General features: G+C 65.4%; 2 protein-coding genes and 1 long non-coding RNA gene across 3 annotated transcripts; 2 read left to right on the top strand and 1 right to left on the bottom strand.

Moving 5' to 3' along the window:
* The first annotated feature begins 720 nt into the window (after positions 1-720).
* On the top strand, positions 721-11,791 carry LAD1 (ladinin 1). The gene is made up of 10 exons (XM_037070570.1): positions 721-1,123; positions 5,353-5,493; positions 6,482-7,535; positions 7,926-8,030; positions 8,823-8,866; positions 9,958-10,021; positions 10,117-10,254; positions 10,491-10,577; positions 10,840-10,914; positions 11,266-11,791. Exons 1-10 carry the CDS (start codon positions 1,089-1,091, stop codon positions 11,269-11,271), a joined length of 1,749 nt encoding a protein of 582 aa, XP_036926465.1. The 5' UTR covers positions 721-1,088; the 3' UTR covers positions 11,272-11,791.
* Positions 8,401-27,523, bottom strand: LOC119003943 (uncharacterized). The gene is made up of 3 exons (XR_005070084.1): positions 27,042-27,523; positions 20,608-20,610; positions 8,401-8,411 (listed from the first exon to the last, which is right to left on the bottom strand). It is a non-coding gene; the product is annotated as an uncharacterized LOC119003943 (long non-coding RNA).
* Positions 14,454-22,896, top strand: TNNT2 (troponin T2, cardiac type). The gene is made up of 15 exons (XM_037070576.1): positions 14,454-14,495; positions 16,180-16,225; positions 16,717-16,727; positions 17,162-17,236; positions 17,584-17,619; positions 18,213-18,246; positions 18,795-18,855; positions 19,061-19,177; positions 19,649-19,726; positions 20,119-20,229; positions 20,950-20,958; positions 21,257-21,366; positions 21,695-21,785; positions 22,542-22,582; positions 22,761-22,896. The coding sequence occupies exons 2-15, from the start codon at positions 16,188-16,190 to the stop codon at positions 22,804-22,806; spliced, it is 858 nt and encodes a 285-aa protein (XP_036926471.1). The 5' UTR covers positions 14,454-14,495; positions 16,180-16,187; the 3' UTR covers positions 22,807-22,896.

Here is a 27,523-nt window from a genome sequence, read left to right as displayed (position 1 = left end):
GAAGGAGGTGCCCCAGCAACAGGTGCTGTGTGTTTCAGGCTTCTGCTCCACGGTCATTTGGCCCTCACTGGGAGATCTAGGGCCCTCCGCCCTGGATCAGTGCCGAAGGCAGGCCGGGCTGGAGGGGGTGCCCAGCAGATGCCCCCAGGTCTGGGTCCTCGCACTGGAGCACCGGGGGCGCTGAGGCTTCTGCTGCCTTGCAGCTCTGACCGGTCGGGGGAGATACGCTCCCCAGGCTTAGCCGAGGGGCAGAAAGCACCTGCACCCACCCACCCACCCAGACGGGCAGGAGCTGGTGGTGCCCAAGTGGCCTCAAGTTGCCCTGGAATCAGCTACCCGTGTCCACATCTTCCTTCTGGGGAAATCAAAGCGTCCTCTGGCCTGTCGCTCACCTGCCCCTCCAGCCCAAAGTCCATCACCAGAGCCGGGGAACAGCGCCGGGGACTTCTTCCCTGTGTCAGCGGGTGAGGGCGTTCGGATCTCGCTGAACTGAATCTAAGCGTCGCGTTTCCGGAGGGGCACGGTCCAGCCTGTCCCAGGGCCTGTTGCCGGCCTGGGCCGCGCGCACAGCCGGGGGTGGGAGTTGGGGTGGGGGGCGCGGAGCGGGGGCCAGCCCGGGACCCGCAGTGCGCTCTCCACCGGAGATTACGGTACCTGCGCCCGGTTCCCGCCCCGGCTTCCTGCCCTGGGCTTCTCCGGCGAAGTCGTTCCCGGCAGTGAGCTCAGCCTGACCCCGATCTACGGTCCCGCCCCCCGCCCGGCACCCTGGGCCGCGACACCTGCGCGAGGAGGCGCCCCGCGCCGAGCTGGTCCGACTGGTTCTGAGCAGGAAGCTGGCCGCCCTCGCTCCGCGCCGCCCGGGCGTCGCTCCCGCGGTCCGAGCGGCCGTCTGTCCAGCGCACCGGGGCTGGGGCGGGGACGAGGGCGGCGATCCGGGAGCCCACACCCCGAGGCCGCTCCCGGCGGCAAATCAGCGCGCGCCGCGGTGCGGGCGGGGGATATAAGCCCAGGCGACTTACCTGGGCCGGCGGCGGGGGAGGGGTGCCCAGGTGAGACGGCCCCGCGGAGCGCGCGGTTTCGGCGGCAGCATGTCGGGTAGGAAGGACTGGTCGGCGCTGTCCAGGTGAGCCGGTGGCGGGGATCGGGCAGCTGTGCCCCAGCATTGGGAGCAAACTGGGGGACCCTCGGGGGCAGGCTGGTGTTCCTGCTGCCCCGGCTTCCTTTCCTCCCCCCTCCCCTGGGTTGAGGACACACATAGGGTGCCGGGGGAGGGCTGGTCCTGGAGAGCCCCCGGCCCCACCACCCCCACCCTGGAGGATTGAGAGGCTGTCACATGTGTCTGACTCCTTGGCACGGAGAAGTCTGTCTCCCTGCCACTGGCCCTAGGGCAGGGGTGCCCCTCGGCCCCTCGGCCCCTCAGCCCCTCTTGGTGAGGAGGAGAGGGTGAGTCTCAGTGCCCTTCTGGGCACTGACTCGGCTGGGTGACCTCAGGAGAGATGCTGTCCCTCTCTGAGTGATCTTATTTGTGAGTGGGGCCCTGAAGGGTCTGGGAACTGGGTGTCTTGTCCCCTGCCTGCTGGATATCCTGTAAGGGCCAGAGAAGGGGGGACTTGTCCCCAAGCCCCCCACACCTCCACCCATAAATTCTCTTAGGAGCACCTTCGTCTTCTTAACCCTGGGGACCTGCCACACGCACACCTTGCCCCCCAAGGAAACTGAGGCCCATGTAACTCCCACCCAGGCCCCTGCTTCCCCCTGCCCACGGGCTCTGGCTGGTAGAAGCTGACCTCTGGCCCCTCCCAGGTGGTCACCGGGGTATTGCAGGGGCTGCTCCCCCAGCCTTCCCCATTAGGGGGACCCTGGAATCCCGTCTCCCCTCCATGTTGGTGGGGGGTCCACAGCCCCTCCAGGGCCTCACTCAGCTTCCCCCAGCGACTCATTTCCCCGGGTGGGGGTCCAGGCCCCACTGCTCTGAAGCACAGAGGGACCCTCAGGTCTTCAGGGGGAAGGCGAAGCCCCAGAAATGGAGGGGACTCCCAGACCTGGGAGAGGAACCCAGGCTGGCGGGGAGGCCGGACACACCCCAGGGGAGGTATGCGCTGCGGGCGGGGCCCAGTCAAGGCCTTGGACTCTGTGTGTGGGTCGGCGGGCCTGGGGCAGCCTGTGGGTGTGCCTGTGCCCTGGGAGTGGGCACATCCTCAGATGTGTGCACACAAGTGTGTGCACGGGCGTGCTTGTGGCCTGCGGTGCCCGTCTGTGAGGGCCCCAGGCCCCCACGTGGCCGCCGCACCTGGGTCTTGGGTGTCGGAGGAGGGCCTGTCTGTGTGTTGATGAAGACCCCAGTCAGCGAGGCGGGCCGGGGCGGAAACGACAGACCCGCTGCCCCCGAAGCTGTCCGCTCGGAGGCAGGGGACACTGTCCGAGTGCCCGCCTGCCCGTGTGCAGGGTGTGTGCCTGTCCCGGGCGCTGGGACTTTCAGGGGCGCCCGGGGTCCGGTCTGTGAGTGCCCCCGGCTCCAAAGCAGGGGTGGGGCTCCATTCCCACCGGTGTCCAGGGCCCCGATGAGGCGCCGGGAGGGGAGGGCCACTCCCTGGCCAGCATGCCTGGCGGCAGAAGGGAGAGGGCTGTGAGTCACTGCCAACCCGTCGGGCTGGGAGGACTGTGGGGACTGGGGGGCCAGCCTGCAGCCTACCCTCGGCATGGGGTGTGAGTTCTGATGCCCCAGCTCTGGCTCAGGGGCAGCGCAGGCCTGGCTGGCTGGCTGCACGCCCCGGCCAGTGGCCCTGCCCTTTCCTCCCTGGGCCGGCCGGGCCATGGGCGGGGCCGGGCTGGGCCTGTTTGCGGGGGGTGAAGGTGCATCTGAGAATTCCTGCCCTGAGCAGCCCGTGGTTAATCATTTTCCTGCCCAGGCCTCAAGCAGCCACCCCCCCAAGGTGCCCTCGGCCTCCCTCACACCTTTCCCGGACCACCAGGGCCAGGAGAGACCTCAGGGACCACCCAGGGTGACCCTCCTTGTGTGGAACCCTCAGGGGCTGAGGACCGGCCCAAGGTCATACAGCCAGTGGGGCGGGGCCTCAGTCCAGGCCTGTGTGCCCCTGTCTGTTCTGTCCTCTGAGGTTGGCAGGTCATGCTCCCCGAGTCCTGGGACACTTGGCACTGGGGCAGGCTTCACACCTGCCCCTCTTAACCAGAGCAGCTGGGGACTCCAGCACCACGGGGAGGCAGACGGCAGTGCGTGCCCCCTAAGGAGGTGGAGGCAGAACAGAGGGTTGTCCACAGGGAGGGAGAGACCATGAGCTGGTGAGAGTGGCTGGGACTCCCCGGACACCGGGACCCACGGGCTCCACCCCGGGCTTGGCCCTGGAACCCAAGAGGTCAGTGCTTTGGCCACGGGGTTTCCCCAGCTGGGCTCTCCCGGGCTGTCCTCAGGCCCAGCCTGTCCTGGGTGGGGAATCCCACACCCTCCATGGCCGCTCCTTCCTCCCCGCCGCTGTCGGCTCCAGGAAGGTGGCTCTTTTCGGGTGTTCAGCTTTGAGAGGCTGTCCTGGGGTGCAGTCTCGGCCCCTCTCTATTCACTGGGCTGTCTGGAGAAGGGTCGTACCCGCTGCGAACCTCTGAGTGCTTATCTGCCAACGGGGGCGAGACGGCCTCCCCCCAAGGGCTGAGGCGAGGGCTGAGGTCGACCGGGCATTGAAACGCCCAGGACAGGGCCAGGCAGGGTGGCGGCACCGCAGTCAGGACCTCACCCCCACCATCGTCCCTCCAGCAGGGATGGGTGTGCCCCTCAAGGTCCAGTGAGCCCCTTCCTCAGTCCTGAGTTGTCCTCTTGCGTCCTGGGGGTTCCCATAACAGTCAGGGGCCAGAGCTTCCTCTCAGTGGGTCACTCTCCCCGAAGGGCGGAGCCGTCAGCTTTGCAGGCCAGGCACTGATCCCAAACTGTGGACTAGCAGCTGGGGAGGGTCCAGAGAGGGAGCGAGCTGGGGACACGGCTGGATTGATGTTTCCAAGTCGGCACAAGGAAAGCCGAGGGGCCTGGACCCTGAGAGACCCTCATTCATTTGTGGTGGTGAATGAATGAAAGAGCGAATGATGTGCAGAGCTCACAGGGTCGCGTAGAAGCCACGGCAATCTCATCCTCATTCCGTGGCCAAGGCCACGCGGCCCTGACTGGAGCCCCCCATCTCCACAGAGGGAGCAGAGATGCCCCTGCTGTGGGAAGGCTGCCTGTCCCCACCCTGAGCCCCCCGACAACCTGCAGTGCCCGCTCTCTCCCTCCGCAGAGCAATTTCTGTGCTCTGGTTGCAGAGCTGGTGTGTCCGGGGTGGGGACCCTGCCTCGTTGGGTGAACCCCACAATCCTGATGCGGAGCTGGCACAGGGCGTGTATGCTCTGGTTGGGATGGAAGGGCAGGCGGACCCAGTGGGTGGTGGGTGGGCGGGGAATGGGGCCAGACGGGGGTGTTTGATTGGTGGGAGGGTCATGGCTGGAGGAAGCTGCTGGGGCAGGGCTGGGTGGCTGTGAGGGCATCTGTGACAGTAAAGGGTGGGCAGGGTCCCCTCGCTCCAGAGCAGGTCAGAGCTGGTTCTATGGGTGAAGGAGACCCCAGAGTGCCTGGGAAGCGAAGGACGGCGACATGGGGGGCTTTTTCAGGAGCAGATACTCTTTTCCTGGTCCCCCCTCTGAAAAGCTGAATGTCGTCCCTGTCACTGTCCACTGAACCCAGAAAGAAGGGGACGCTAGCCAATTTCTCCTGCCCCTCCCACCTTCCCAGGCACACTCCCACCGTGGGGCCACAGTCAAGGCCATAGGTCTCAGTGGGGGTGCTCTTTCTCCCTGGGGACACCCAGCAATGTTGGGGAACAGTCCTGATCGTCACAACCGAGGGGTGGGGACTCCACGGGCGCCCTGTGGGTGGGAGCGTGGTACCGCTGCTATTCAGGGCAGCCTCGCCCAGGGAGCCAGCCTGCCACCACTCCGTGGGGCTGCGACCCAGAAACTCGGTCCGAACCCTGCAGCTCTCACAGAAATTTAAGAGACGCTTAACAGATGTAGAATATGAGCCATATTTAAAATGTAAAATTTTCTGGTTGACCCATTGAAAAAGCAAAAAGAAGCAGGTAAGTTTAATCTTAATACTACACTGGACTTAATCCAAAGTATCATTTCAACATGTGACCCACGCACAGAATTGTTTCTGAGATGTCAGCATCGTCCTCCCCACACCGTGCGTATTTGAGCTGATGGTGCATGGGTTCAGTGCCCGTGGCCACCTGCAGAGGGCGTTACCGAGAGGCGGCTGGCCAGGTCTGGGCCTTGGGGCCTCAGTGACCTCTAACCCCACCCCCACCACAGCCTGGCCCAGCAGTGGAGCCTGGAAGATGAGGAGGAGCAGCGGCGGGAGCGCCGGCGCCGCCACCGGAACCTCAGCTCCACCACGGACGAGGATGAAGCGCCCCGGCTCGCCCAGGACAGAGGCCGGCCCTCCTCCGTCAGGTGCGCAGTCAGGGTGGGGGCCAGGTGTTGCATCCTCTCCCCCGTGACGACTCAGTGTGGTGTCTGGCTTGCCCAGGGGGTGTGGCTCGGGGCATGGAGAGGACTGTCACCTGCCCTGCCATCCCCAGCCCCCGCTGGACCTGCCCAGCCCCCTCAAACTGCTGGGATCTTTCCATTCCATGTGGGAGGCGGAGCTTTGCTGAGCCTTTGAGGGACATCGCTCACNTGGAAGATGAGGAGGAGCAGCGGCGGGAGCGCCGGCGCCGCCACCGGAACCTCAGCTCCACCACGGACGAGGATGAAGCGCCCCGGCTCGCCCAGGACAGAGGCCGGCCCTCCTCCGTCAGGTGCGCAGTCAGGGTGGGGGCCAGGTGTTGCATCCTCTCCCCCGTGACGACTCAGTGTGGTGTCTGCCTTGCCCAGGGGGTGTGGCTCAGGGCATGGAGAGGACTGTCACCTGCCCTGTCATCCCCAGCCCCCGCTGGACCTGCCCAGCCCCCTCACTTCCCAACTCAAACTGCTGGGATCTTTCCATTCCATGTGGGAGGCGGAGCTTTGCTGAGCCTTTGAGGGACAGCGCTCACTCAGGCCTCACAATATCCCCCAGAGAGGACCCATGAACCTGTTTACAGGTGGAGAAACCGAGTCAGAGTGTACACAGGTGTCGTGCTGCCGGGACACGCTTGGCGTGGCAGGGCCTGCATTTCTGTTTGGCCTGCCCCGCTCCGGGGCCTCGCCTTTCCCATTAAACCAGGCTGAGCCCCAGGTCGGGCTCCCCCTAATTTCCTTCTAAGGGAGCTTGTGGGGACTGGCCTGGACACCCAGGCTTTGGGGTTTCAGGGCAGAAGGAGAAGGGCCCAGGATTCACTGAGTGGCTGGGACTGTGCTGGCCCCCCCCATTAGGTGAGTCTCACCTGCCCCCCAAACAGGCCCAGGGTCTCTCCCCGCTCCAATGTCCTCTGACTCTGTCTCCCGCCTTCTGGCTCAGACTGCCAAGTGTGGAAGAAGCAGGGGGGCCCAAGCCACCAGCCCCAGGCTCCCCCCGAGGGGAGAAGGAGGACGTCCAGGCCGTCCCCAGGACCCGGCAGGAGCGGAGACAGAGGCGGCAGCTGGTAGAGGTTTCACAGGCCCCCGTCCAGGAGAGGCTGGAGGCAGAGGAAGGAAGGGACCGCCCAGGCCCTGGGCAGGCCGAGCAGCGGTCCCCCCCACCCAAGAAGGAGGTGGGGCTGCCACCTCGGCGCAGACTGAGCCGGGAGCAGCGGGGCCCCTGGGCCCGGGAGGAAGAGAGCCTGGTGGGCAGAGAGCCAGCAGGCGGGCCGAAGGGGGTCTCGGAGAGGTCCCCAGGCTCGGAGAAGAAGCCCCCCATTCCAGAGGAGGTGGCAGCTCTGGAGAAAAGGCCAAGCTCACAGGCAGCCTCCTGCTCTGAGAGCACATCGCTGTCAGAGAAAAAAAAAACAATTCTAGAAAAAACAGGCACTTCCGAGAAGCTGCCAGCCCCAAGAAAGACGTCAAGTTCAGAAAGGAGCCTGGTATCGGAGAAAACATTGTTATTTGAGAAGTCATCGACCTCAGAGACGAAGCTGATCCCGAGGAGATCCTCTGTCTCAAAGCAGACCCAGCCTGGGGAGCAGCCCAAGTCTCGGGAGAAGCCCCCGCCTGGGGAGCAGCCCAAGTCTCAGGAGAAGCCCCAGCCTGGGGAGCAGCCCAAGCCTCCAGAGCAGCCCCAGCCTGGGGAGCAGCCCAAGCCTCGGGAGAAGCCCCAGCCTGAGGAGCAGCCCAAGCATCAGGAGAAGCCCCAGCCTGGGGAGCAGCCCAAGCCTCGGGAGAAGCCCCAGCCTGGGGAGCAGCCTCAGGCCCAGGAGCAGCCCCAGCCCAGGGAGGAGCCCCAGGCCCAGGTGCAGCTTCAGGCTCAGGAGCAGCCAGCGGCTGGGGGAAGCCAGAAAGGCACTACTCCCCCTGGGAAGAACCGGCTGTCCTCGGCAGAGCCAGGGACACGCCACCCTCCGCCCAGGACTGCCAGCCTCCCGCCCATCACACTCAAGGTTGGCAGTGCCACGCCCCGCCCCCACCCAGTCCTGCCCAGGTGTCTGTGGCTCCCGCACTGTCTCCCGTCTCCCACCCTCAGGCCGACTCTGGCTGTGTCCTCTCTCCCTGTCAGAACAGGGAGCACCATGGTGGGGGGAGGGCAGGCTGCTGGGGCTAAAGGGATTCAGGACCCCAGACCCTGGGTCCTTCTGGAAGTGCCTCTGGCACTCTGCCTGGCCGTCTGGCTCCACAGAGCTGTGCCTGGTGTCCCCACAGCAGAGGCGAGCCCGGGATCTCCTTACCCCACCCTCCCCTCCCCCTGAAGCTCCTGGGATGGGCCTGGTCACCAGGTGTCCCCTTGGCAGCTGGGCTCAGGGCTGCCTGTGTGACCCTCCCCCTCCATCCAGGTGAAAATTCCTAGGAAGGAGGAAGAGGAGGGGGTGTTCTCCTCCCCCAGGGCCACCTACAGCAGCTGCCTCCAGCGCTCCAGCCCCAGGACCATCTCCTTCAGGGTGAGAGCCCAGGGCCCCTTTGTCTGTCTCCTGGAGGGCAGCCCGGGGTTGCAGCGTCTGTCACAGCACAGGGGCCTTGGGTCAGACATCAGGATGACTGTCTGGACAGAGGGGAGTTTGGTTTCCCCTGGGGGCCAAAGCAGAGGAGGCAGAGTTAGGAGAGGAGGGCCACTTAGTGACTTAAAGGTGGGTGTGGACACGCAAGAGCAGCGCCCCCTGGTGGTGGGAGCCGGGGCTGCAGGAAGATGGAGCATGGTGGGGATGCTGATGGGGATGCTGCAGGGGATGCTAGAGGGATACTGATGGAGATGCTGGCCTGGCGCTGGCTAGGCTGCCTTCGCCACTTCCGGTTCTACTGAGAGGGCAGGGGCAGGCAGGGCTCTGCTGAGCCCCAGAAGTACCGATGGCCCGCCCTGAGGACATTCTCCTTGCCCACTCCAGTGTTTAATCTCAGTTCTTTTGCTCCCTGGGTCATTCACTCATTTTTACTGTGTTTTGTGTGGGGACCTAGGGTGGAGGCTAGAAGCCCTGACAGGGGCCATGGGCGATGGGGGGCAGACGAGACAGCAGGTGTTGCAGGTGCCCCAAGAGAGGCTTTTGACCCAGGCTGGTAGGTGGGGACAGGTGTCTCCCAGACAGGAGGGGGCCTTCCACGGAGGCTTGGTTGGGGGTTGAGCAGTGGAGGGTGGGAGGTGCACGAAGGAATTTCTCTGAGTGCTGAGCCTTCCTCTGAGGGGGCCATGGCATCCCTGGGGGCCCCTGACTCATTGGGGCCCTTCTCTCTTATTTCAGATGAGCCCTAGGACACACAGCTCGGAAACAACCCTAACCCGCAGGTCAGGGGCCGGACGTGCTGCCTGTCCCGTCTGGTCACATTCTCACGTTCGGCTGGTGTTTGCTGCTCCGCAGGCCACGTGTGGGGACAGCCCAGGGCTCCAGGGCCAGCAGGGCGCCTGGATTTACAGAGCGGGGGCAGGCTGGGGCCCTCGGAGAGGCCCCGGGCGTGGCATATCGGGAGAGTGAGGCGGAGGAGGAGGGCTTGGGTGCAGCTGCGAAGGCAGAGGAGGGGGCGGAGGCCTGGGAACCTGCATGGTTAGTACTCCAGTGATGGAGGTGCTGTGCAGACTGTGTGCTGAAGACAAAGAATGGGCCTGAGATGGGGACTGGAAAACTGTTGGCCTGTGGGAAGGGCCATTCGCCCTGGACGGTCACCAAGGCCTGCCACCCTTGGCCGGCCCAGGTGGGGCTCGGGGTACAGAGATGGGAGTGACTCGGCGTGGCCCTCCATGACTCATGTCGTGATTGAGCCTCGAGATCGCCCCGTGGGCCTGTGGGGCTAGGGATCGTGTTGCGGGGCAACGGGCACCTGAGTGGGAGTCATGCTTTTCACATGGGAAGTGGGGGGCATCTTAGCCGCCGGGAGCAGCCTCCAGAAAGCTGAGTGTGATGGGCATCACGTGTCTGGTTGGGGGCACCACGGAAGCTCATGGAGAAGGAGGTTGAGGGAGTGCTGGGTTGCGGTGAGGGGGGAGGAGGGACCAGACCCTGGGAGCCTGGTTGGCTGGGCCCGGAGTTTGGTCCCTGTTCTGGGGCCTGAGGGTTTGAGCTGGAAGCACAGGATGGGATTTGTGTGGGGAGAGAGTTTGGGTGGCAGGCAGGGCCTGGGGGGTGAGTGCATTGGGGGGGGTGGGTGAGGAGGAGATTCAGGGAATGAGTGTGGGTAGAAGTAACAGGCCTGGTGAGGACGGCAGGGTTCTGGTCCTGTCGGATGGGCTGTGTCCAGGGCACAGGGTGGTAGGGACCATCCAGTCTACCCCCGTCAGTAGACTCTCCCTGGGTCCAGTTGTGGTGGCCTCAGCCGATGATGGAGGAGGGACACAGCCTGTCTCCCTGGGGCGGGGGCTCACCTTGTCCCTCTCTGCTGCAGCGCCAGTGTGAGGCTCCCGGTGAAGTTGGGCGAGAAGCTGGAGAGATACCAGTCAGCCGTCCAGGTGGGCAGAGCGGTGGCCCCTGCCAGTGTGTGGGTGTGGGGGTGCATCTGCCCCCCACCCGCCCCAGGGTCAGCGTCTGTGCTCTCCACCCCCAGAGATCGGAATCCGTCAGGGCTCCGGGCTCCTCCCGCACCGAGGTCTTCGTGGCGCCCGTGGGGGTGGCCAGCAAGCGCCACCTCTTTGAGAAGGAGCTGGCAGGCCCGGGCCGAGCGGAGCTGGCCTCTGGCCGGAAGGTGAGGGGGGCTCAGCCTCAGGAGGCCTGAGGACTCAGGACCCAGAGCCGTGGCCCTGGTGCTGCTGGGCAGTGCCGCGCTTTCCCAGGCCCATTCTGGCAGGACCTGCTTCTGACCGGAGTCACCACTGCGTCCTGAGCCCAAGTGCCCACAGCCCCTGGGGATGGGGTGGTGGCCTCCAGGTCTGCGTGGCTGTGCCAGTGGCCCTGGGCCCTGATGGGAACCCCAATTTTCAGGAGAACCTGAAGCTCTCTGGGGTTGTGACGTCAAGGCTTAATCTGTGGATCAGCAGGACCCAGGAGTCCACAGAGGAGGACCCCCAGGTACCCGGTCCCTGCCTGGGGCCTCTGACCGCGGGCGGACTCCTCCAGGTTGGGTGGAGCTGGTCAGAGGGGCCCTGAGAGCGAGGGGGTGTGCGGGAGGGGAGAGCGGGAGGGGGAGGCCTGCAGGTCGGGGGGTGGTGTGGGGCAGCAGAGGGGAGGGTGGGCCTGGGGTCCTCCGTCCCAGGAAGGGGGGAGGGATGAGGGTCCCAAGCCCCCCTGCAGGTGGCCTTAGCCCGGCCCCCAACCTGACCCCCCTGACCAGGAGGTGCAGAGAGAGTCGGCAGCCGCCCAGCGGACCCCAGGGGAGAAGGAAGCAAACTCGCCCCTGGACGCCGAGGTGAGGGCAGTGGCCCCACGCCCGCCCCACGCCCGCAGAGGCCTACACGTGTCCGCACATTCCTGCACACATCTGCGCATTCCCACACACACCCGCACACACCACCCGGCCTGCAGTGGCCCAGCCCACTCGCCCAGAATACCCCTGGTCCTGCTCTCAGGCCGTTGTGCACCAGCCTGGAGGCGAGAAGCCCCAGCCGGCTGTGCTCCGAAGCCCTGAGGGAGCCCCGCCCCCTCCCACCCCACTGAGGGCGGACTGTGGCCCAGAGCGGGTGTGGGGCTCGGACAAGGGAATGCCTTGCTGTCCAGAGCCCTCCCCTGCCCCTCGACCGAATAGACCTCTGTCCCACAGGCGTGACCAGCCCGCCCACTCTGTGCCCAGGGCCCTCCCTCCAGCCAGGCCCACCTCCTGCAGCCGCGTCCCGGCCTCACACCACCCTGATCCCTCCCTGCCTCGGACCTGGCCTGACCGTCCATCTGGGAGACCCCTGCAGCCTCAGGGACCGGAGGGCCCTGGCTCCGTCCCAGGCAGGCACAGCAGAGCCCGGACCCACATCAGCCCCAGCGCCGCGCTGGCTCATGTCAGCACCCAGGGGCCTTGGCGTCCTGGCCTGGGACGCCTCCTGTTTTCTGCTCACTTCTGGGGTGGGGTGTGCTGTCCCTCAGGGACTCCAGGGCCACCTGTCCAGTGTGCTCCCAGCTGAGCCCCGCCTCGGGGGCAGCCGCACTGCCTACCGCCCGCTGTCGCCTGCTTGTCCGCCCCTCACTGCCCAGCAGACCCAGTGCCGTTCTGTGCCCTGGCCCCTCACTGTTCTCAGGAAGCCCCGGCGAACCCGCTCACTCTCAGGTGTAAGTGACTAATAATACCTCCCGACGGATTCCTGCCTGGCGGCTCTGCTTTCTCACGGGGACCATCTGCGGGGTGTGGGGAGGGGCTTATTCGGGCTGGGGTGAGTTGTCCTTTTCCTGGCGGGCCCCTCTTTTCCTCGCGTGCAGCTGGGTTGCATTCAGTTGTCCTACGTTGTGGTTCTGAGCGGCAGAACTGCCAGCCCCGCCTCAAACACACAGTTCACCAAAACTCAGTCTCCCAGTCCCACGACACCGTGGCCCCGAAGAGCTTGGAGGAGCTGGGCTATCGGAGGGTGAGGAGCAGACGAGGGCAAACTAGACCGTGACCGCCTGGTGCCTGGTCATGCCTCTTAATGCTGTAATTTAAAACATGTACATATACTGGTGCCTGGACCCACCCCCACATCCGCCCCCTGCCCCTCACCCCCCGCAGGCCTGGGAAGCAGAGGGCTTCTCAGGACCCAGCCCTTCAGGGAGGCACATTCTGTCTTGGATCCTGTGGTCTAGGGACAGGAGGCCCTCAGAGCCCCACATGTGACCTGGCTGGACCGTGTCCAGCTGGCGGGTCTCCTGTGCCGGCCCCAGGCCTGCCCTGAGCACCCGGCCCCCTACAGCCAGGCTCTACCTAGAGAGTGTGGGGACCCAGCCGGGGCAGGGACAGGGAGGGGGCACCCTGTGGAGGCTCCGGGCTCACACAGGGGCCTCGAGGATTGTCGGCTCCAGAAAGCCCCCCGGCCGGGAAGCTGCCCAGCAGGCACCACGGTCCTCAAGTCACCTTCTCTTAGAGGAAGCTCCCGAGAGGTTCCCTGGGGCCAGCCTTCCTGTCCCTGGGGCCTGGGACCCCGCCAGGGGTGTCTGCTCTGTGCGTCCCTAAGTCCGTGAACACGTGTCAGCCTGCACTTCCCCCCACGCACCCCTGGATGAGCACCATCCCTTTGTCCTCTCTGCCCTGGTGGAGAGAGGACAGCGAGAAAGGTCGGGAGCAGCCCTGCGGTGTCCGGTGTGGCTGCCGGAGGAGGCTCGATGGTCACACCAGCGGAGGGACCGCCTCCCAGCTCTCCGAATTCGACCCCCCCTTAGGAACAGCCTCCCATAGTCACACAGGAACGTGTGGGTTTCTGCGGGGCTCTCCGGGGCGCAGGTGTGTTTGAGGCACTGTGGGGCTTACGAGGACGCACGACCCACCGAAGCAGCGGCTCAGATCAGGGGAGGGCATAAGAAACAGCGCTCAAGTGCCGGGAGATTCCAGGCCGGGACCCAAAGCGGGGCGGGGGGCCTGGAAGGCAGGTATGTGGGAGCCTGGTTGTCACCGTTCTTCTGTGACTCTGCCCCCGCCCCCGCCCCTCTCGGCCTGACCCCAGCACGCCGGCTGGCAGTCTCCTGGCCCGAGCTTGTTCTGCTGGTGGGGTGGAGGGCCTCAGGGCAGGGGGTAAGCCTGGGGTGGGTGGGGTGGAATCAGGCCACTGGACCCCGAGGTCCCTGGGGACCCCAGAGGGGACAGTTTTAGCTGAGTGATGAGACAGGAGTCCAAGAGCAGAGTGGGTGAGAAGGAAGCAGCCGTCCAGCCCGGGGAGGCCTCTCGGGGATGCCAGCGGGGGCTGCAGCACATGGTCCCTGAGGTGGCAGGGCTGGGGGAGGCTGGGGCAGTGGTCAGCCAAGAAAAGAAGTGGGCAGAGGGTGGATGAGACTTCCTCTGTCCACGGGGAAGAGTGTGGGTCATAGAGGGCTAGATCTGGAGGGCCAAGGGGTCAGGCCAGGGCGCCGGGAGGAGAAACCGGGTCCATACAAGCACCACCCCTTCCCCCGAGTCTGCACAGTCCCCCTTGGGGACTCTGAAGGGCCAAGGACAGAGAGCTCAGCTGCTACCAGACTCGGTTTCCTCTGCCCGGTCACCCTCTGAGTCCCACAATGTCCTGGGCGTCGGACTGGGGGCCGAGACACTCCAGGCAGCCAACGGCATGAACACTGGTCCCTGTGAGGAGGGGTCTCACAGAGCAGCAGGTCACGGCTTCCTTCGAAAGCCCTCGAGGACAAGCTCTGAGGCCCTCACGTGGCCGGCCCGCTGCCCGTCCTGGGAGAACCATCACTGGCGACTGGAAGTTAGCTCTACTTTGGTCTGGCCTCCCGTGGTCCAGTTCATCCCTCTCCCTGGCCCAGGCTGGCCACTCGGCTCCGGGGTCCAGGAGACCCACTTTGCAGATGTCCTCACAAGGCTCGCAGACCAGCCGTCTGAGAAGGCTGCTCAGCCCGTGAGAGGCAGCCAGTGGCCTGGGGGATGTCTTTGCCCACGGGGCATTCAGTGTCTCGGGGGTGCCTCCTGCCCCCCGCTCTGCCCTGTCCCCAGCCCCCTCCCAGCCCGGGCTGCTGGCACCTGCTTTATCGGGGTTGTCAAGCAGGACAGCTGGCTTCTGTCACTTGCCTGCTCCCCTCCCCACTCAGCCCCTGCATATCTGGTCTGGTTTTAAATAGCTTATCTCGGCAGCTGGACCACCACATGGGCTTATATGGTGAGAAGCAAATGTCCCCTCAGCCCCGTCCCTGGCACCTGCCATCATTGCAGCCAACACCCCCCGCCCCACGGCCACCGCCCCCCGCACACCCCTCCCCCCGTGAGGCTGGGCCACACAGCCCAGCCCGAGCACCGCTTAAAGCCCTGCCCGCCCCGGCCCGCGCCCAGTCCCTGCCCAGGGGCAGCAGCGCCGTGTCCTGTCCTGTCGGCAGCTCCTGTCCGAGGTGAGACTCAGGCAGATGCTCGAGTGGGCAGCGGGGTCACAGGCGTCCACATTCCCGGGGCGAGGAGGCCACACTTTGGAGGAGGAGTGAGGGGTGGGGCGGGGTGAGGCAGGGCGGGGGACTCCAAGGGCAGCAGCCCGGACCCTCAGGGAGACACCGGAGGCTCTCCGTGGGGTACGGATGGGCTGCTGCGGACCCGTTGGGCAGGGCCCCTGGGCTCCTCATCAGCAGGACGGGCAGGACCATTGTCAGCCCTGCCTGCCCCGAGTACAAGGAGGCTCTGACCACAGGGGCCCTCTCCAGGCTGACATACCCCTGAAACTTTCCAGGCAGGTCCTTCTTGATCCCCAGAGAGCAGAGAGAGTGGCCAGGGCCGGTCTGGGGGGTCAGAGTCTCTCCGCAGCGACACAGAGGCGGCAGCCTGAGGCCAAGACCCAGGGGTGTCCCCTTGCGGGAGAGCCGGGCTGGGAGGACCAGGGAACGGAGCCCAGCTGGCTGGGTTGCAGGGAGTCAAGCCCCACCCAACACGCCTGCGGAGACACTCCCTCCATTTTTCAGCTTCTCCTGTGCCCCTGGAGAGAATACTGGGGGAAGGGGCTGCCCTGAGTGCCAGGAATTTCCAGCACATTCCAGGCCCCCGACTTCCTGAGTTCTTCCTCTGACCCGGATTTTCTGGGGCAAGTCCTCCCCGGGGGCAGGGGACACATCTGAGAGGATCAAGTTGCCCCCTGCCTTCTCCCTTGTGCCCCCGGCCTCCCGCCTCTTCCACTCCCACCCCCTGCTGAATTCTGGGAAAGGGTGGGGGTGGGGCTACGCCCCTCAGAAACCCAGACTTCCTGCAGGACTAGAACTTGGAACTCCTGTATTTGGCAGTGGTCAGCAGAGGCCCAGAGGCTAAAGTCACCCAGAGGTTAAAGTTAATCTAAACTGAAGTCACACAGCGAAAACTAGGATTTTTTTGCCACCCAGATTTTGACTCCATGGCCAGCACACTTTCTGCTGTCTGTTGTATGTGAGGTGGTCCCCAAAGAGGTGACCCCGATCTTGGCAGAAGAGGGTGGGGAGCATGGATGAGAGGTAGAGTTGCTTTAGGACATCATCACCTCTGCTCTGCCAGGGTCTCGATTGTCCCCTCGCTCAGCCTGTCCCTACCCCTCATCAGTCCTGTCTCCGGCCACTGGCCTGGCAGCATCCTTGTCGGAGTGCCCTCCCCCGCCCTCTGGGGGCTGGTGTGCTGTTTGGAGGAGATTCGTGTGGCCCCGGGAGCAGGGAGAAGGCTCCCCGCTGCTCCCTCGTGTGCTGCACCCCAGGGCCAGCGGCTCTGAGCTGGTGGGAGGCGGGGCAGGGGCAGAGAGACAGGCTCCGGGAGCAGAGTCCCCCGTTCTCAGCCACTGGTCTGGTGGCTCCCTGGGGGCCCAGGCGGGGAGTGGGGGGCAGAGCTTGTGGGCCACGGACTCCCGACCGACCCCAGGGGCTGAGGACCTGAGAGGAGGCAGTACCTTTGGGTGCTTGGCCTGGTTCCCCTGTGGCTACATTCACACAACTGTGTTACCAGTCACAGCTGGGACATGGACATGGTCACAGCATGCTCTGACTCAGCCCTGGTCCCCACCTGACGAAGGGCTGTGCTGAGGAAGCCAGGTGTCCCCCACAGTAACATCCTTTTCTTTCTGGGGGGGGCCAGCAGAGGCCATGTCTGACACAGAAGAGGCCGCGGAGGAGTACGAGGGGTAAGTGGGGGAGCCTCCTTCCCCACCTGCCCCTGTGCTGTCCCCTCCCACCTGCCCCTGGAGCTGCCCTGGGGGCAGGAGGGTGGGTGTGCCTGGGTGGCTCTGCCTGTCTTGGGGAACTGAGGAGAGATAATCCCCTTTATTCCCACCCCTGTGGCCCAGCTGCCGATCGCAGGCCCAGCACAGGCCTGGGACCTTTGGCGGTAAAGATGCCGTCTTCCAGGACGGGCTGGGCGACTGACCAGTCACAGGCAGGGGACCCCAGAGGCTGGGTTCCCGAACTTGAATCCACAGAGATCCAGAGCCACGGGGCTAACCCTGCCTCCAAATGCCCAGCTCAGGGCCCGGTGTTAGCACTGTGGCCGGCAGTGAGGGCACAAAGCCGGGGTCCACCCCAGGACACAGCCAGGGCGCGTGTGCATGTGTGTGTGTTGTGTGTGTGCGTGAGTGCGTGTACCCACGGTGCCGACAGCTCTCCTCCGGCCCTGCAGGGAGCAGGAAGGTAAGCACACGCCTGGGCACTCCTTCGGACGGGTGCTGCCGGGTTTCACACTGACCCACCTCTTGTCTCCTTCCTCGTGGCCGTGGCCTCCCGTGAGCAGAAGAGGCTGTGGAAGGTAAGGAGCCCCAGTCCCCAGACCGAAGACTCAACGGCCGTGTCCCTGCCCTGGGGCGCCCGGGCTTTCCTGCAAGAAGCAGGGAGGCAACACTTGAGGCCACGGGCCACTCGGCCCCGCCACCCACTCAGCTCTGTGCTGTGTGCAGCAGGCCCTGGCCAGCCAGCGCCGTGTACAGAAACGCCGGCCAGAGCGTGTTGAGGCGCGGTTGCTGAGCCCCCCGCCCACCCCTCCCGCCCGGGGGCTTCGGGGAGCGCGGGTGGGGCCTGGGGGTTCACCGTGGCTGTGGCTCACCCAGAGCAGGAGGAGGCCGTGGAAGAAGAGGCCGTGGAAGAGGACGCAGCAGAAGAGGAGGCCGACGGCAAGGCGGAGCCTGAGGAGACCCAGGCAGACGGTGGGCCCTGGGGGCCCCGCGCCTTCCCTCTGGCAGGAAGGGGTCCGCTGGACCTGCTTTCCCACCTGGGCGGCCACACCTCCCGTCCAGGCTGCGACTCAGCTGTCCACCCAGAACCGTGACCTTGAGCTCCTTCTGTGTGGGGCGAGTCCGTGTTAGGCCCAGGGCCCGGGTGCCCATGTGTGCATGGGTGTGCGCCCATGAACAGACAGCTCCGTGACCCCGGGAGCCAGCAGGGCAGACTGGGTCCTGTCCTATCTATGGGGTGGGGGGAGGGTGGGGAGGGTCTCGGCAGGGGCTCCTGAGCTTAGAGCCGGGGCTTTGCTCACTTCTCACCTTCTGCTTAGAAGACAGACAAGAAGAGGAAGTTAAAGAGGCGGAAGGTGAGCAGTGCGGGCCCAAGAGAGAGGTTTGGGGCAGTGGGGGTCTCCTCCCCGTGGCTATGGGGGAGACAGCTGGCAGGGAGGTGGGAAGAAGGGGTTCACGGGCGGAAGGCAGATGTGCTGCCTGCCTGGGGTCCAGAGAAGCTGCCTTAGGGTTGCCCCGTGGGAGAGGGGCTGGTGTTGGGGTCCCCACTTGGGGCAGGGCCCCCAAAAGCCACGTCTGTGTGTGAGGCTCTCGGAGATCAGGCAGAACCACCTGCAGGGTGCGGGGTCTGTGGGCTGAAACCCCGAGGCACAGCCAGTGCGCACAGTGGGTCACTGCCCTGGTCACTGTCACGCCTCTGGGGTGTGGGCAGCGGCCAGCTGAGCTTGGAACCCTGTCCCCAGGGGTCAGGGCTCTGGGAGCCACTCTGAGGGGATGTGTGGTGTTTGCCACCCCTGGGGCGCTCCTGGGACCAGGGGCTCTGGGGCTGGAAGGGACTCACTGTGCAGATGGGGAGACAGAGGCCCCTGGGACCCAACTCGCTGGGACAGGGCTGGGCCCAGACCCGGGGCCTCCTGACCCGGCAGCTGTGTGCCCCTCTCCTCTCCAGATGGCCCCGTGGAGGAGTCCAAACCCAAACCCAGGTGAGCAGGACACACCTGAGGGGAGTCCCTGGGAGCAGAGGACCATTGAGGGAAAGCGGCCGGGTCTGTGGGCTGGGTGTGGCAGGCACACGCCCAGGGGACACACGTCCAGGTTCAGGGGACAGACTGAGGCCAGCCCAGCCTGACACCCCCTGCCCGGCCACCTGTGTGTACCCTGCTGCCCCACACAGACCTGTGGGCAGACAGGAGGCTGAGGTGTCCCGGCACACCGGTGTCAGGGCACAGGCCAAACCGCAGGGCTCCCAGGTTCCCGGGGAGATTCCCAGCCACGGGGGGCCTGGAGTCCGGACAAGCCCCTCCACGCCCGGTCACAGCCTCTCCACATCCTGGGGGCGTGGCTCTGGGCAGCCACTCCCTCCTTGGGTCTCAGGGCAGCACCCGAGATTCACAGCGACAGTGTGAGGGCAGAAAGTGGGTGTCCGGGGTGGGGCCCCTGCTGGGCCTCAGAGGTGGCTGTGCTCTGCAGGTGGCAGGGCCTGCAGCCCCTCCGGCCGCGGGCACTCAGGGCCCCTCCTTCTCTCCTACAGGCCCTTCATGCCCAACCTGGTGCCGCCCAAGATCCCCGACGGAGAGAGAGTGGACTTCGACGTGAGTGGGGGCGGCGGGGAGGGCAGGCCCGGCTGGGGCGGTCTCCAGGGCCCCCAGTGGGAGAGTGGGACCTAATGACCTGCGGGCTGGGAGAAGATGGCTCGGGAGGGTATCCAGTGAGGCTGGTCGGCATTATCCGGGCCAAGCCCCAGGGGAGGACGAGGGGGTGGCCTGCCCCCTCCCTGGAGCTCCGGTGCCCCCGCAGGACATCCACCGGAAGCGCATGGAGAAGGACCTGAACGAGCTGCAGATGCTCATCGAGGCGCATTTCGAGAACCGGAAGAAGGAGGAGGAGGAGCTCCTCTCCCTCAAAGACCGGATTGTAGGTGTCCTGCCTCCCCACCAGGGACCCTGGAGGCCCCTGTCTGCCCTCCCCCTCCATCCTCAGGCCCCACGTCCTCCCAGCAGCCTTCCCTGAAGCCCCTAACTCTGCTGGCAGGAGCTGTCCATTGGGAGCCCCGCCTGCCCCCTGAAACCTGGATGCTCCCTGAGGGCTGCAGCCGAGGGTAGCCAGGCCCCTGCTGTGGGGCGACTGGTCGGCGCCTGTTGCCCCACCCCTGCCTCCCACCTCCGGGCACGGCCGTCCCACGGTGAAGGGAAGGCGAGGTGGGATTCTGAGCACAGGGCAGAGGCCAGAGCAGGGCTGGGGTCTCACTCAAATCTCGGAGGCCAATCCCCCAGCGAGTCACATTCAGTGGGACTGTCTGCAGATGTGGGGCGCAGCCTGGCCTCAGCCAGGCAGGACTCCCCAGGCACACACTGGGCACTGTGCCGGCTTGGCCTCTCTCCGCAGGAGAAGCGGCGGGCAGAGCGGGCCGAGCAGCAGCGCATCCGGAGCGAGCGGGAGAAGGAGCGGCAGAACCGCCTGGCGGTGAGTGACCCCCGGCCCAGGGCGCCCCCGTGTGCCAGCTCCTCTCTATTCAGACACTGATCTGGTCAAGAGACAGCAAGCAGGTAGTGACCGCTGGGCACGTGTGGGCTCCAATCGCACATGGGGAACGAGGCAGAACCATCCAGCCGGAGTGTGCTCAGTCCCGCCACCCTCTTCCCGGCCGAGGGGCGATGGGGCCCCAGCTCAGGAGTCAGGGCCGCGATGGTGCATTCACTCTGCACTCAACAACGGAAGGTCGCACAGCCCCAAGGGTCGAGCCTGGGCAGGGACTCCCAGAAGCTGCTAGCCCAGGGGAGAGGAAGCGCAGTTCGTCCGTCCACAGAGCCCAGAACCCGGCCTGCCCTAACCTGCTGCCCACCCCCCACCCCCAGGAGGAGCGGGCCCGGCGGGAGGAGGAGGAGAGCCGCCGGCGGGCGGAGGACGAGGCCCGCAAGAAGAAGGCCCTGTCCAACATGATGCACTTTGGGGGCTACATCCAGAAGGTGGGTGGCCATGTGGTCCTGGGGGGGGGGTCCTGAGGGACCAGGGGTCCAGGGGCAGCTGCCCAGCTGCTGAGGGTGAGACTGCGGGGCCTCTGCACCGCAGCCCCCGGCCCCTCGGCGCTCGGCCCCACTGTGGTTTCCCAAGAGGAGCCAGCTGGGCTGGGGCTGCAGGCGGGGACTGGACGCCCCTGCGGCTCCCCACCTCTGGCTGGTGCTGCTGCTCCATCTGGAGGGGACTCTGGTTGGGGACAGCCGTGGGGGCGGGGGCTCTGCTCCCTCACTTGTACAGCGGGATTGACGTGATCTCCCCGCCCTGCTGCTTTGAGGCCAAGCCAGCCCACCCGGGAAGCCCTGGGGAAGGTGCCTACTCTTGGGGACGCCCTGTCCACTCCTGACTTCCACGTCCAGCCTGTAGGACAAGCACTCTCACGGGACGGGGGTAGGGGGTATGCCTGTGACTTTCTGAAGTCCCCAGCTCAGAACCAGGCCGGCCTTCCTGCCTCAGCCCCAAACTCTTGGTCTGGCCCCGCTGTCGGGAGCTGCCCTGCCCTGCCCCAGCCTCTCGTCCTGGTGTCCTGGTGACCGAGGTCGCCCCTGGACACAGCTGAGCCACCTTCTTCTCACCCCCTGTCTCTCCTCCGCCTCGGGCCTGTGCTCTGTCTGTCTCTCGTCTCCTCCACCTTTCTCTCGGGGGCTTTCTCTCATGGTGCCCTGGTTTAGCAGGCACAGGTGGGTACAATGAACGCCTCCTCTTGGTGTTGGGGGCTCCCTGGATGAGGGATCCTGGCAGTGAGGGGCGGGCAGGGGAGGGGACAGATCCTGGTGTGGCTGAGGGAATCGGCTGAAATGACTCTCCCTGCCCGTGCCTCAGTTTCCCCGGGGATCCGGGCAGGGATGAGGCAGGCATGGTAGGAAGAGGATGAGCACCTGGACCCTCTGCAGCCCTGCCCACTTCCTGCGGGGTTTTGGGGGGCTGGGGAGCGGGAGGGGATGTCCTCTGGCTGATGCCTCCGCTCTTGCTTGCCAGACGGAGCGGAGAAGTGGGAAGAGGCAGACGGAGCGGGAAAAGAAGAAGAAGATTCTGGCGGAGAGGAGGAAGGTGCTGGCCATTGACCACCTGAATGAAGACCAGCTCCGGTGAGGCCCCGTGCCAGGCCATGAGCATGCGCACTGGGAGGGTGTCGGTGAGGGCGCATTCTCGCCAAGACCACCAGGGGGCGCCGCCACCCCACGCATCCCACCAGATCGCTTTTGTGGAACTGGTGTCCACAGATGCCGCTGGTCACCTGTCCTGGCTGTCTTTGACCGCTGGTACTGGTCCCCAGCCCTGGGATCCTGCCCTCCGGGTCCTGCGCTGAGCCGGCAGGCAGGTGGGCAGGCGGTCTGAGCCCCTGGGGGTCTGGGTCAGGACGAGGAGGAAGGTGTATTGTCCTCAGCGCCCCCCCCTCCCCCACTCCGGCCGCAGGGAGAAGGCCAAGGAGCTGTGGCAGACCATCTACAACCTGGAGGCCGAGAAGTTCGACCTGCAGGAGAAGTTCAAGCAGCAGAAATACGAGGCGAGCCGGCCCAGCCTCCCCTCCCCCGCCCACTCCTCCCGCCTGAGTGGTCCCGCCCTGCTGCGGGGCCACGCCCCCCCATCACCCATCCAAGTCATGCGCCTGCCCAGGTGCCTTGTCCCCACCAGTGCCGTGGCTGGGCAGCTCCGAGGCTTCCCTGGGGCTGAGCAAGAGTACCGTCCTGGGGTTCCAGCCCTGGGCTGTCCCTCCCTGTCACTGGGCAGGGATCGGCCCTGAAGGCCGAGAGGCAGCTGCCAGACACCCTGAGCCAGGCTGGGGCCAAGGACGCAGGGAGCTAGACCTCCGTGGGGGAAGGAAGCCTCACCAGAAACACACTCACTTCTCAGTGCCCGGTGGGAAGGCACTGGGCTCAGCCCCAAGCCCACAGCCTGTGGGGCCCCAGGGGGACGCAGAGCAGGCAGAGCCCAGCCAGCACCAGCCCACGTGCACCCCACTGCCCCCCGGAGCAGGCCTCCCTCTCTGGGGCCGCTTTGCTGCATCCCCCGACGTAGCTCAGGCCTGTAACCCAGGGTCCCCTGTCCCCACACACTTCCCCTTGGGGACAGGGAGGACTTTGGAGCCACACTGCCTGTGTCCAGTCTCTGGCTCCGCCCCTCGACAGGGCAACATGCCTGCCTCCTCACAGGGTCATAGTGAGGGTCACAGGGATGCCCTCCCGCCTGCCCCCACCCAGGCCAGCTGGGGCCTGAGCCCCAGGGGCTCCCCGTGACCCCGTCTGGATCACTTTTCTTACAGATCAATGTCCTCCGAAACAGAATCAATGACAACCAGAAAGTGTGAGTGTCCCAGTGTGGCCTTTCCTGCTCCTGACCTCATGCCATCCTGGAGCCCTTCGGGGCCTCCCTGTCCCTTGTCCCTCCTCCTTAGCCACTGCCCACTGCAGGCTGCCCCTCTCCACCCTCAGCCCCGACTCTGCCCTGCGTCCCCTCTGACGGAGCCCTGCTTCTCCTGCAGCTCCAAGACCCGCGGGAAGGCCAAGGTCACTGGGCGCTGGAAGTAAAGCCCAGTGTGCTCCTCACTGCACCCGCGCCCTGCATGCCCCCAGCTCCGCGCCCTCCCCAGCAGGGGGGCAGCTCCTGTTTGGACTCCTGGACGGGCCCATCTGGAGCCGCCGAGCACGGCCACCCCCCACATCCACACCATGCCCTTAATAAAAGCCCCCGCCCACCCCATGGCGTTTCTGTCACTTTCCTTCCCAGCGAGGGGCACTGGGACCCCAGTCACACCTGGCAGGTGGGGGCCCTACAGGACAGCGCCCTCCCCTGCCAGGGCCCGAGTCCCCATGATGGGGTGGGGGGCCTCTGGAGGAGAGGGTGTCCACCTGGAGCCGGAGAGGGGGGAGGGGAAGTCGAGANCGCGCCCTGCATGCCCCCAGCTCCGCGCCCTCCCCAGCAGGGGGGCAGCTCCTGTTTGGACTCCTGGACGGGCCCATCTGGAGCCGCCGAGCACGGCCACCCCCCACGTCCACACCATGCCCTTAATAAAAGCCCCCGCCCACCCCATGGTGTTTCTGTCACTTTCCTTCCCAGCGAGGGGCACTGGGACCCCAGTCACACCTGGCAGGTGAGGGCCCTACAGGACAGCGCCCTCCCCTGCCAGGGCCTGAGTCCCCATGATGGGGTGGGGGGCCTCTGGAGGAGAGGGTGTCCACCTGGAGCCGGAGAGGGAGGAGGGGAAGTTGAGAACCTGCTGCTGTGGACTGTCCCGCCCCGGTGGCTGGCCCAGTCGGTGCCCAGGCAGGATGGAGGTGCACAACCCCTTCCTAGGGGCCTCCACCCCTGGCCCCTGGCTCTGCCGCTGGTTTCTGGAAAGGGTGGGTCCCCTCCCAGGGACAGTCCTGGTGCCAGGCTCTCCGATGTCCCAGGCCAGGGCGGGGATAGGCAGAGGGCAGGGCAGGCCAGAGCCCCGTTTCTGCTCTCCCCTCCCCCAGAATGCCCCACCTCTCTGTCTTCCCAACCCCTCCCATCCCGAGGGCCTGCTCACGTCCCTGATTTTCGGAGAAGTCTTTGGGAGGCCCTCCTGAGTGTGGTGGCTTCCACGGGCAACGCCCCTCAGGCTGCCTGGAGGCCCACACCGAAGGCCCATTCTCTCCGGGCTCCTGACTCACAGAAACCAAGTCTGGGTGCCGCTGGCCCGCCCGTCCTGGTCCCACCCACCGGCTCATCCCTGGTTCTCAGCCCCGCCCCAGCAGCTACCAGGATGAAAAGTGCTGTGTGCTGCAGACTCTGGGAACGCTGTCCTCACCCTGCCACATCCCGCCCAGGCCCCAGGGGCTTCCTCGCCCCCCCCCCCCTCTCAGGCCTGGGCCACAGCAGCCACACCCTCCGCACGCCCCAACCCCAAAACAGGCTCCCAGAAGCCAGGGACCGGTGGTGCAGAGCTGAGGGAGGCGGCGGGGCTGCTCTTAAGGAACTCGGAGGGCGGGAGGCGGTTCGGTTCCCAGGTGCCTTCCGGGCTGAGCCAGCACTGACGCAGTGCAGTGCTGACGGGGGACAGGGTGACCTGCTGAGCACAAGGGCCTCACCCCTGTCCTGTCTCCACCCGCCCCTACTCTGCCAGTTCCCCAAAGGAGACAGCCACCAGGATGCATGAAGGCAGGACGTCACTTCATTGCTTCTTGGGGATAAAGGACGAATGGAGTTTTCCCCCCTCGACTTGACACAGGGACCCCGTCCCCTCTGCTCTCCTATCCTCCAACCACTGAACCCTACTGTGTGCTGAGCGGGGTGCCGAGCACCTCACACTCATTCCCTACCAGCAGGAACTGCAGAGTTACTACAAATGGCCCCATTTTACACATGAGGAAACAGAGGCTCACAGGCATGTGGCCACCTCCAAGCTTTGCCTGTTCTAATTAAGTTTTATTTGTGTATTTGCGTGGCACGCTCTACCAAATTAAGTTGGGCAGCTGATAGAAACAAGGAGAAGTACATTCTTTTTTAAAAAAAAAGATTTTATTTATTTATTTTTAGAGAGTGGGGACGGAGAGAGAAAGGGAGAGAAACACCAATGTGCAAGAGACACATCGATCAACTGATCAGTTAGTTGCCTCTCTCATGCGCCCCCTACTGGGGACCTGGCCTGCAACCCAGGCAGGTGCTCTGACTGGGAATCAAACTGGCAACCCCTTGGTTTGCCGGCCGGCACTCAATCCACTGAGTCATGCCAGCCAGGGCAAAAGCACATTGTAAAGACATTGTGACTGTCCTTTAGCCCACGGATCCTTGAGTAACTGCCGACTGTCCAGTGCAAGGCCCGGGAACGTTCCCGTCCGTCTGCTGCAGATGGAGCCGTGTCTATGGGCAGGGCCGCTTCGGCGGCTGCTTGGCCACCTGGGAGGCTCTGGTGACCGTGGGCCCTCAGGTTCGTCAGCCGGAGGGAGGCCTGGGGGCTCTCAGGCCAGTCCTACACAGGACTCTTGGATTCCGGTGACACAGTTCGGTGTTGGGAACTCCACGTCACACAGAGGGCCGGGCCCAGCTGGGGCCCCCCCAGAGCTGAGAGCTCTCTGGCCCCATGGGCAGGGGGTGCCAGCGAATGGGCCTCGAGGACAGATGGGGCCGTGCTGGGCGGGGCGGGGCAGGGCCCACAGGCAGCAGAGACCGCAGGGGACAGTGGGGTTGCAGGGCGTGCTGCCGCTGGGACGTGTCTGGCGTGGGTGGAGGCAGGGTGGCAGTGAGTGGTGGGAAGAGGAGGAGACAGGGAGAGGGTGTGTGGGGCCGGCCTGGCCCTGGGGCACAGCCGCAGTGTGCTGACTGCAGAAACCCGGGAGCAGGCGGATGTTTCGAGGCCAGAAAGCATATGATGCCGTGTCATTTCTGGGGAGGCTCCGGCGGTGGCCCAGGCTGGGACGGTGGCAGGGGCGGGGAGATGAGGTGACACTGTGGAGCGGTCAGGCCGTGGGCCTGGCTGGGAAAGGACGCGTTGGAGATGAGTTTCTCGCTTGGGCGACTGGGTGGGTAGGGATGGCCTTAGCCTTTGTCTCGTTTCTCAAATGCAAACAGACCAAAGTGCCGAGTACGACCCAGCTGGTTTTAACCTCCAGGATCCCTGGGCAAGGATGGGAGGCCCCGGGTGGGGCGGGGACACAGCTCAGAAGCCCCTCCCCCTGGTGCCTCAGTTACTCCCGAATGAGCAGAGCAGCCGCAGACGAAACCACAGGGCCCTGGCTTTCCAGCAAAGACCCCGAGCCTCTGCCCTGCCCCCCTGTTCCACCCCAGCACCTCAGGAAACGCGAAGCAGGTCATCCCTGCTTTGTGGCATCACCGACAGAGAGATGACAGGTCATCAACTGTGGTCCTGTGACAGGTGGTCACCCTTGTCCAGGCCTGAACCTGAGCGCTGGCTCCGCTGCCCTGCAGGAAGCCTTCGGGGTGCAGGGTGCAGCGGTGTGGGCCGGAGAGGACCGAAGACCCCCAGAGGCTCGTGGAGGCCCCCTTCCCAGGAGGCCTGGCACGGGCTGGGGTGGCCCCCGCCCTCACCATGGGTGCTGCCAGTGGCTGACAGGTTGTGGGGTTCTGAGCCCTGCTCAGCTGGGGTGTGTCTGCTGCCCAGCCCCCCACCCCGGTGGACCATCAGCTTTCATGTGCCTCTCTGGGGGCCCCTTGGTGACATCCGTGTTCTCTGACCCAGCAGCGGGTGCAGGGTGACCGGCTAGGGTGGGGAGTGCCCACTGGGGTCACTGACCCATTTCTTTGCCTTGTGGGCCTGTTCCTGTATTTTAACCAACTGAGCCAGCCAGCCCTGCCCTGGGGTCCTCGCCCCGGGGTCCTGGCCGTCACCTGTGCTGGCTGAGCCCCGTGAGTCGGAACTTTGCAGTCACCCGCATGTCCACACAGGACCCAGCACACCTCCCAGAACAGACACAGAGCAGGTGCCTGGCTGTGTCCCCACGGGTGGTGCCCGGTTCAGGGTCAGCCAGCAGCCCTCCCTCCTTGCACAGCACCCCAAATAATCCACTGCTTCAACAGTCCACAGAAATGCCAGCAATTTATTGAGTTCCTCTATTTCCAAAAAAGCAATTATACAGCGTATCTCACAGGCGGACGGGGCCCAGCTGGCACAGAGCTCTCACACGAACGTGGGGCGGGGGACAGGGGCGTCCGACACCTCTTGGACTTGCCTTGCCCACCCCATGTCCTGGCCACTGTCACCCCAGCTGTCCCCTGCCACCACCAGGCTCCAAGGAAGGTGCATCGCTGCTGCTGAGCACCTGGACAAGTGTGGGGGCCCCACGGCTGGTGAGGGGATGTGTCTTAAGCACAGGAGGTCCTGGGGCCAGGGCAGGGACCAGGGACCTACGAGCCTGGCTGCTCCGTGTCCTCTCTCGCGGGTGTCGACCCCAAAAGCAAGGGCCCTGGTTGGTGGTGGTGGGGGGAGTCACAGGCAGCCCTTGCCCCCACCCCTCCTCCTCCTCCTCCTCCTTGCCTCTCCTCAAGTGACAGGGGACAGGCCGGCTGGCTGGCATGAGGGAGGCTACCAACATCAGGCTTGGCCTCACGGGGCACCTTTGCCCAGACAGGACAGTCCTGTTGCCCTGAGGACCCCTAACGGCAGGACCCCCACCTCCTCATTCATCCAGGACAGTGTGGGCTCACAAAGACAGGCCCTGTCCACATGTGTCTTAATTTCGGTAGAATGGCATTCCTCTGGGCCCCGGTGACGGGCAGGGGGTATCGCCCCTGAACCCCCTCCCGGATACCCTCTTGGATGGGGCT

This window comes from Sturnira hondurensis, unplaced genomic scaffold (assembly GCF_014824575.4).
Source record: "Sturnira hondurensis isolate 20B ecotype Veracruz unplaced genomic scaffold, ASM1482457v3 Scaffold0018805, whole genome shotgun sequence".
NCBI lineage: Eukaryota > Metazoa > Chordata > Mammalia > Chiroptera > Phyllostomidae > Sturnira > Sturnira hondurensis.
Note: the sequence above shows the minus strand (reverse complement) of the source record. Positions and strands in the feature narration are given on the sequence as shown.

Bases quoted from the DNA above. Each gene is read 5' to 3' on its own strand.
- LAD1 (XM_037070570.1), top strand. From the start codon at position 1,089: ATGTCGGGTAGGAAGGACTGGTCGGCGCTGTCCAG. The intron at 7,536-7,925 runs GTTGGCAGTGCC...CCCTCCATCCAG, and splicing joins TCCCGCCCATCACACTCAAG to GTGAAAATTCCTAGGAAGGA. The intron at 8,031-8,822 runs GTGAGAGCCCAG...CTCTTATTTCAG, and splicing joins CCAGGACCATCTCCTTCAGG to ATGAGCCCTAGGACACACAG.
- TNNT2 (XM_037070576.1), top strand. From the start codon at position 16,188: ATGTCTGACACAGAAGAGGCCGCGGAGGAGTACGAGGG. The intron at 17,237-17,583 runs GTGGGCCCTGGG...CCTTCTGCTTAG, and splicing joins TGAGGAGACCCAGGCAGACG to AAGACAGACAAGAAGAGGAA. The intron at 19,727-20,118 runs GTGAGTGACCCC...CCCCACCCCCAG, and splicing joins AGCGGCAGAACCGCCTGGCG to GAGGAGCGGGCCCGGCGGGA.